We start from the raw sequence: 8,210 nt of genomic DNA on the forward strand, positions 1-8,210 counted from the left end.
ATCTCGGATTGCTCTTGTGACATATTTTATACCTTTTTGAATTTATTTCACTCAGGTTGTTGCAATTCCAGTTTTACAATCAAACCCTTGTTAACTTTTCTCATATTTTTTTATAAACTGTAAACAGTTTTGTACCATGTTGTAAGTTATGTTTACTAAAATGTGAACATGTAAAAAAAAAAACTAAACTTTATTTTCATGTAAAAAAAAATACTCTTCAATTGCAAAGCAAACTTCATTTTATTTTATTTTATTTTATTTTTTACAGTGTGAAGTGGCCGTAAATCTATTGGAAATAAATATTAAGCAGCAACGTGCAAAATACTTACAAAAATGCCAGAACGCCACCTGTCATTCTCTGTTTATGAATTTTATTAGAATTTTTATTTCAAACTGTAAGTTCTCATTGTGCGTGAGTTGCAGAAACACTCGTGGAAGCGCGTGGAAGCCGACTGGCGCTCGAACAGGCTTGTAAACGTCTCTGCGCTACTTTTTTTTAACTCGGCTTGTAAAATACTGGTTCAGGTCCAAAGTTCTGCAAAGCTTCACTTTTGGGGCCCCTCTGGCTGCAGGCCCACTGTCACATTTCTGAGCACAAAAGAAAGATTTAGGTCCGATATCGGAGAAATCCACTCGCACCACGTGATCCGCACGGTAACCAATCAGCAGCCGGGAAGAAGGTTCGGGTCGGGGGAAAAAAATGACTCCCATTTTAGGGGAGGATGGGAGCCACTATAGGAGCCCATTTAAGGTTTTACAGTCGCACTTAAGTGTCTTTTTTTATTGAAATAATAAAATAAACATGTCGCTAACGAATTATTATTCCATGATGGGGCTGCAGCCGGAGGAGCCGTACGGAGCGCATTTCATCACCGGGGGCTTGCAGGGTTCGGCGCCCGGCTGCGGGAAGCCGGTGCGCGGAGACGCCGAGGAGGAGGCGGACACCCCCGGCTCGCACATTCCGGATTTTTCGCATTTCTCCAGCAAGCAAACGAGCCTGAACGGTTTTTCCGCCTGGACATCCGCCTCTCCTCCGCCTGCGTCCTCGTCTCAGTCCGCCTCCATCCCCTCCGGGCTCTTCCACCCGCACCACCTCCTGGGCCGGCACCACCCGTACTACGGACCGCAGGCCGACCACATCCCTCCGCCGGCCGCCTCCGACAGCAGGTTCGTCCGCTGTTGGGAGGCGGCGGCCGCGGCGGCGGCGGCGGCGGCTGTGGGTTCGAGCCCGGAGACCGCCCTGTCCCAGAGCGCCTTCCTGCCCGCGCAGCCGGGGGACCTCACGAACCCGAGCCCGCGGTACGAGGCCGTTAAAGCCGACAGCTCCCCGCCGTCTCACGGCAGCCCCGGAGACTCGAGCTTCGACAGCCCGGCCGAGGTGGTCCTGGAGCGGCTCGGTACCGCGGAGGAGACGGCGAGGAACGCGGAGCCCAAGAAAGAAGAGGAGGCCGGGAGAGCGCAGCTGGACCCGGGTATGGTCACCAGTACACAGGTGTGAGGGAGGGGGACTTTTATTAGCCAATAAACGTCTTGTAAACGGCAAAATATAAAACTTTATTGTCCATTAAGATAATTAAGGTGTTATTAAGGTTATTCAGCAGTTTGTCACAACAGGAATAAAAGACAAAAGATTCCTGTCGTCAGATCTGCGCAAGAAATGTCGTCTTAGAACCAATTCAAGTTGGTTTTATCTCCAAATGCACAGTCAGTGTGCTAGTTAAAAAAATAAAAATAAGTGTGTGTGTGTGTGTGTGTGTGTGGAGGGGGGGTATTGTGTTAAAAAAATAAAGCAAAAATAATTTTGTCTCGTAAAAATCATTGAATTAAAATTAATAATATGACAAGACAAACACAAAAAAGCTTTAAAAGGCAAAAAAAATGCAGTAATAAAAATAATAATAATAATAATAATATTTTTCGACACAGTTTTAATTTAATTTAATTTATTTTTTCTATTTATGCATGATGTGGGGTTTTTATGTACGATTTTACATTGTTATTACACTAATAAATGAATTCTGAATTATATATAATTTATGTCTATTTGGCGTAATATTTTGCCACACATTACAATATCAGTAATCTGAAATCCCCCCCCCCCCCCCCAAAAAAAGAAAATATTTCCTAATTTCCTCAAGCACATTGTGTTTATTGATTATGATGAAAATGGTTGTGTTTTTGTTTGTTTTGTTTTGTTTTTTTCTCGACATGGTGCTTCAGTAATTCATTCCTTATTATTGTTCCTGAAGGATGCATATATTAATAACAATGGAATATCCTTTTTCCCACTTGGATTTCACATAAATTTAGGTTATAAATCATAGGTTATCAAATGCAAAAATATTTTTGATATATATACAAACATATTACATATTTGTATATATATTTATATATAGTATACTCACAATTTTGACATTTCTTTGTTATGCTGTCTAATTTTTATTTTTTTTTAATGAGGTTTGCAATTGCAGTTTAAACTTTAAACTGGATTGCAGTTTGCAATCCAGTTTAAACTTTAGGTGAATATTTATAGAAAGCTGCTGTGAGTTTTTCTCACTCTTGCAGATCTGCACTGCAGAAGCTTCAGGTTTAAATCTCTTTCTTCAGCAGCAGTGTAATTAAATGTAACTCACTTTGGCTTTTTATCAACACTGTTTGCACTTACATAACGATTTGTGTAACTGCCCAACCCAATTTACTGTCTGATTGGGTTCTTAGACAAATCAATCCAAGCCATAAACATGGTGTTATACAGTATTTGAAATGAATTAAAGGCTAAAATGAGGGCAGAAACAACACACATTCAATAAATACATCAAAGAAACCTGCAAACCTGGTCACCATTTCAGCCATGATGTCACCAATATGATCAAGAGTTTGAACACTCTCTTCATGCATGAGGTATGCAGTCATTTGTTTTTGTTTTGTTTTTTCTTTTTTTGGAGAATATTTGAACTTCTGGTAGCATACATACACACACACACACCTCAAATCGTAACCATCACATCTGCACGTGTTGAGTGTTGTGAAGTGAGTGAAGTGTTGTAATGATTCTGTATAAATGTGACTTTTTATGTTTTTTTTTCTTCATCAATATGACATTTTTTAAACCAACTTAATTCTGACTTTCCAAATGTTAATTTTCCATTAACAACTATTAAAAGTCACAGACAGTTTGGTCAGTTTTATTCGTGAAAGTATGATATTAAAGACAGTAACAATAAATAAAAAGTTGGTCACTTTATCATTTTATAAACGGCGCCAAATGCACAAGTCCACAACAACCAGCACAAGATAATAAACTGATTGACATGATGTTTGTGTAAAACCATACAACTGTAAATCTAAAGGGTTGTAACTGTTTGTTTCATTCATCGTCTTTAATATTCAGCAGCTTTACATGAAAAGAGATTGACATTGGTGAATTTTATCCATCTGGTCTGGAATAAACTCAGCATGACTTGGAAGCTTGGGGACATTTTGTGGCTTCTGCCATGATGGATGCAACACTTTCTCATTTAGAGGTGGCAAATCATTCCAATATTGATTATGGGATTGATCCTCAGCTATGTATGTCTGAGCTCCAAACAGTTCCTGGCCCCACTGAATGTGTGCAAATGATGGTATTTATTGTTGTGTTGAAGTCACACATGTAAGTCATTTTGGATCAAAGCATCAGCTAAATGAATGTAATGCAATGAAGGCAACTGCAAATGGCTTTGGATTTAAAAAAAATGTAAAATGTGAGCAAAAAGGCTGCTTTTCAGGTTTCAAGCCAGCTACATGCCAACCAAGTTAGTTGTCCTGGTAATCCTGTAGAGACCTGTTAGGTCGTAGAGTTAGATATGGAAAAGTGACCATCACGTGACCACGTGGTGAAAAGAAGTTGAGGGATTCAGTGACATCACCTTGAGGTTGGTGTTTGTTGAGATATTTCACTGTATTTCAGGTATAAACACGCCCTTCACGCTCAGAAAAACTGACTCATTGGATTGGATTGCCATATAATAAATATAAGTAGTCCCACCAAAATTAAATTTAATTTTCTTGAATGGATGTGCTTTATTTGAGTTGTGGCTACACACATTTATTATATGAAAATCCTGCACATAATTGAACTGAGTTAATCCAGTTAGTCTTTTTTGAGTGCAGGGATGCAGAGGTTTTGATGTTATAGTGTGGAATAACCTTATCATCACATGCTTGATGGAAATTAGGAGCAGGTGTTGTTGAATTGACATGTAGCTTGAAATGAGCTTGTTTGTTAGTTTCTCTCAGTTCCAAAGCAAAGTCCAAACAAAGTCTGGTGGTCAATAAGCAGTGGTGGGCACAGTTCCGATAACCGATAATTATCGAAGTTAATGCTTTCATTATCGAGTATCTTTTTAGATAACTTTAAAAAAAATTATCGGACTAATTATCTTGCAATAAATTTTTGTCCGATAATGTTTAGACTGATAACGTGGTAAATAAAGCTGTACAGCTACAAATATTTATAAAACTTAAAATCAGTTGAGCACCTACCTGTTAAATGTTTCGTAGCTGTTTGCGATGTTAATGGTGTTGTCTGTGTGCAGCAGTTAAATTGCAGCGTGATCAGAGCGTCTCAATGCAGTACTCAATATTACTGAGATCTCGCAGCGCGGCGACCTCTCCGAGGTTTTGCGGGATTTGAAACATCAATAGGGCGAATAGCCAACATTTATGTGTCAAGACAATATTGAGTGCACATTTTACAATATAATAAAACGTGTGCACAATATAATAAAACGTGCACACAACATCACAAAATGTGTGCACAATATAATAAAACGTGTGCACAATATAATAAAATGAGCGCGCACAATATAATAAAATGAGCACACATTCTTTCCACATGCAAAACATTTTGCGATGACACTTCCAGGGCTCCGTAAAAATGCCTGTTTTTACAAATAAAAAAGGAATATTTTACAAAAGCACATTTATCTATAAACACCAACACATGGCACACGTCACATTAACATGTTGGTTTACATAATGAATGACTCAACCAATCAGTGTTTAGCAGAAGAGGCACATTTTACCCAGAATCCTTTGCGATCTGTCTGTGTTTGTTACAAAACTTCAGAATTAGTGCATTATTCAGCATTAAAAGATATATGTTATATTTTAACTTTGTACAAATGACAGAATTGACATTAATGGAGTTATTCTATCAGTATTCATTTTATTTATACACCAAACCATAACTCAGCAGGGCTTTATTTTCCAAGACCAAGTGTTGTGATTGGGTAGAGAGCTGGGCTTTGCGGTTGCTCTCAGCGTGCTTCTGTGCTGGAAGCCATGTAGTAAACAAGAGCTTCCAGCAGGGGGCAAGATGTTCAAAGACAGAAGTGTGGGCTCATTGTTTGGGTCTGTTGTCGCTTTTGATGCTACCAGAACCGATCGTGGTGTTAAAACTCAAATTCAGTTTGCAAATGTACCACAGACAATACTGGAAGTTATCGGTTATCTGTTTTATCTTTATCAAAGATAACTTTTCAGTTATCTGATTATCTGTTATCAAAGTTAATTTTTTGGTTATCTGTGCCCACCACTGTCAATAAGTCATTGCTTGTTGATATGCAATACATTTTAAGCTGTGTCATGTGACTTCTTGTCCTCTTTGATAATGGCAGTACAACACTATCAAAGCAGTGAGCTTATCATGTTTTTCTTCTGCCTTTTGATGTTGGAATGCTGGCAAAATGTTCTCACTTTGCAAATAAAGGTGTCAGACTGAAACAGGTCCTCACAAATGTAGATAAATCATCCGTCCTATGTGTCTCCTGCAGAAAACCCATCAGCCAGCTGGATCCATGCCAAGTCCACCCGGAAGAAGAGGTGTCCGTACACCAAACACCAGACCCTGGAGCTGGAGAAGGAGTTCCTCTACAACATGTACCTGACCCGGGACCGGCGCCTGGAGGTGGCAGGACTCTTAAATCTGACAGAGAGACAGGTCAAAATCTGGTTCCAGAACAGACGCATGAAAATGAAGAAGCTGATGATCCGGGAGAGGAGGAGCCTGAATGACTGATGGATTAGGAGGGCAGGCGGGGTCATGTGGAGGAGGTGAACAGAAACATGCAGCGCCCTGAGACACCTTTCACATCCGCTGGCATCGCCAGCCGTTACTAAGCAACAGGATGTGGAGAAAACATGGCTGCTGGGGAAAACTGCAACAGAAACCAAACAGGGGAGACTGGGACCTGTTGTGACACTTTTTTGTAATTCCTGGCAATATATGCTGTTTAGAGCTTCCAAACGCTTCCAAAATTATTCCATCTGCATGTTTCTGAATAAGGCAAAAACTGTGACATTGTTACAAATTATAATGGTACAGTTTTTTTTTTAAAACAGACTCATGTCAAATCTGTTTTTTTAAAGAGGCTTTGTGGGGGGAGACTGGGGCAGGTGTAACATGGAGCCAACCCCTATTCACCTATTCCACCAATCAGAGATGAGGTAGGAGCATGAGATCATCAATGTAAACACTCCTTAAAAGCAATTTAGATGCATTCCACTTCTGTTACATTAAATCCAGCAGTTTATATCAGATGAGGTTCAGTGTAAACACAAGTGCTCCTAAGTTTAACCTTTTTTTTCTTTCTTTTTTTTAAAGAAAAATAAAACTTACACTCAAAAAGACTTGGAATACTTAAAAATTGCTTTTGGAAAAATAGTTACCTACAGGGTGGACAGTGGAGGTGTGCACTTTGTCACACACTTTAATTATGAAGACTGTTTTTGCAACTTTTCAAACTTCTTTCAGCTGCACTGAAAAAGCTAAACTTGCGTTTGACCTCATTTCAGTCTGACTACATGCTGCCTTTCTGTTTTCACTGCAAAAATGACAACCCAGTGTCACGGACTGTCACCATTCAGCAGCACACAATATACATTAATCTATTGGTTTGTGGTATTGTCAGGAAAAGTGCAAAATGTTCGTAATGGGAGCACAAATTTATTATAATGCATTCTGTGATGACTGCATGAAATTAAAAGTGCAGCGGGTTATAGTTAGGGGAAGGAGTATGGTTAGTAATAGTAAGTTTAACAAAAAACCCTGTCACAAAAATTTGAATCATTTCATGACGGGAGGACGAAAAAAACCAAACAAAAACGTGAAACTGGGCTGGAAAATAACCCTCAATAAATCCAGTTTTATTATATCCATCTGTTTTTCTGAAAAGGATCATCTCATTACACTGCAAAAAATACAGCAACAAAACTTAAGAACTCAAGGCAGCTTCACAGAATTTTTGGATTTACTGAACTTAAAAAAAATTGTTAGATGTTGACCGAAATAATGATTTTATGTTGATAAACTCAAAGTCTGTGCAGCTGGTTCCTTTGAGTTTTTAAGATTTTTTTTCTCAACTTTTTTTTAAACAATATACTTAGTTGTGAAAATAATCAATGTTGTAACAGGTTTTATTGTCTATTATGGCAACAGCTAATGATTATTTCATAATTAATTAAGTGACTCCATCCATGGCCTTCAGTTGTTTTGTGCACCATCCAAAATATATTCAGGTTACTGTCAGAGAGGAGGAAAGAGAAATGAAAGATGCAAACGGAGAATGTGGATTATTTTTTAAAAAGACTCTAAATGATTAATCGATTATCAAAATAGCTGTAAAATAATTTAATTGGTTTGATTAGCAGTTGACTAGTTGTTGCTGCTGGATTGTCAATACTGTAAAACATGCTCACAATTCAGATATTCTAATCCACAGTTTAAACTACTGTGTGTGTGTGTGTGTGTGTGTGTGTGTGTGTGTGTGTGTGTGTGTGTGTGTGTGTGTGTGTGTGTGTGTGTGTGTGTGTGTGTGTGTGTGTGTGTGTGTGTGTGTGTGTGTGTGTGTTGTGGTGGTGGTTGCCATTATTATCACTATTACTATTGGAATAACTGACATGATATTTGTTTTGATTGCATCAATTGTATTTGACATCAAATAGGAAATGTGTGATATTGTGATAGAGGTTGAAATACCAGAAAAATGTGTGTATTTGTCACAAAGTGGGACATTTCCAAAAACAGCTCAAAACAGGTCTCCTTGTCTGTCCTCGGTCCCAGAATGGAGATGGTGACTCCATATGAACCGTTGGTACTTTATGTCTAAATGTGAATCATATTTTGTAACCTAATGGTGAAACAGAAATGTTTTATTGTGCCAGAGCAA

At 38.7% G+C, this 8,210-nt stretch overlaps 1 protein-coding gene across 1 annotated transcript; it reads left to right on the top strand.

Moving 5' to 3' along the window:
* The first annotated feature begins 802 nt into the window (after positions 1-802).
* On the top strand, positions 803-6,061 carry LOC117523499 (homeobox protein Hox-D9b-like). Its single transcript, XM_034185053.1, has 2 exons — positions 803-1,472; positions 5,817-6,061. Exons 1-2 carry the CDS (start codon positions 803-805, stop codon positions 6,059-6,061), a joined length of 915 nt encoding a protein of 304 aa, XP_034040944.1.
* Positions 6,062-8,210: the final 2,149 nt, after the last annotated feature.

The sequence above is a fragment of the Thalassophryne amazonica genome, chromosome 13, assembly GCF_902500255.1.
Source record: "Thalassophryne amazonica chromosome 13, fThaAma1.1, whole genome shotgun sequence".
In the NCBI taxonomy this organism is placed as follows: domain Eukaryota; kingdom Metazoa; phylum Chordata; class Actinopteri; order Batrachoidiformes; family Batrachoididae; genus Thalassophryne; species Thalassophryne amazonica.

Excerpts from the sequence above, each read along its gene's own strand:
- LOC117523499 (XM_034185053.1), top strand. The coding sequence starts at position 803 with ATGTCGCTAACGAATTATTATTCCATGATGGGGCTGCAGCCGGAGGAG. Across the intron at positions 1,473-5,816 it reads GAGAGCGCAGCTGGACCCGG|AAAACCCATCAGCCAGCTGG; the intron begins GTATGGTCACCA and ends TGTCTCCTGCAG.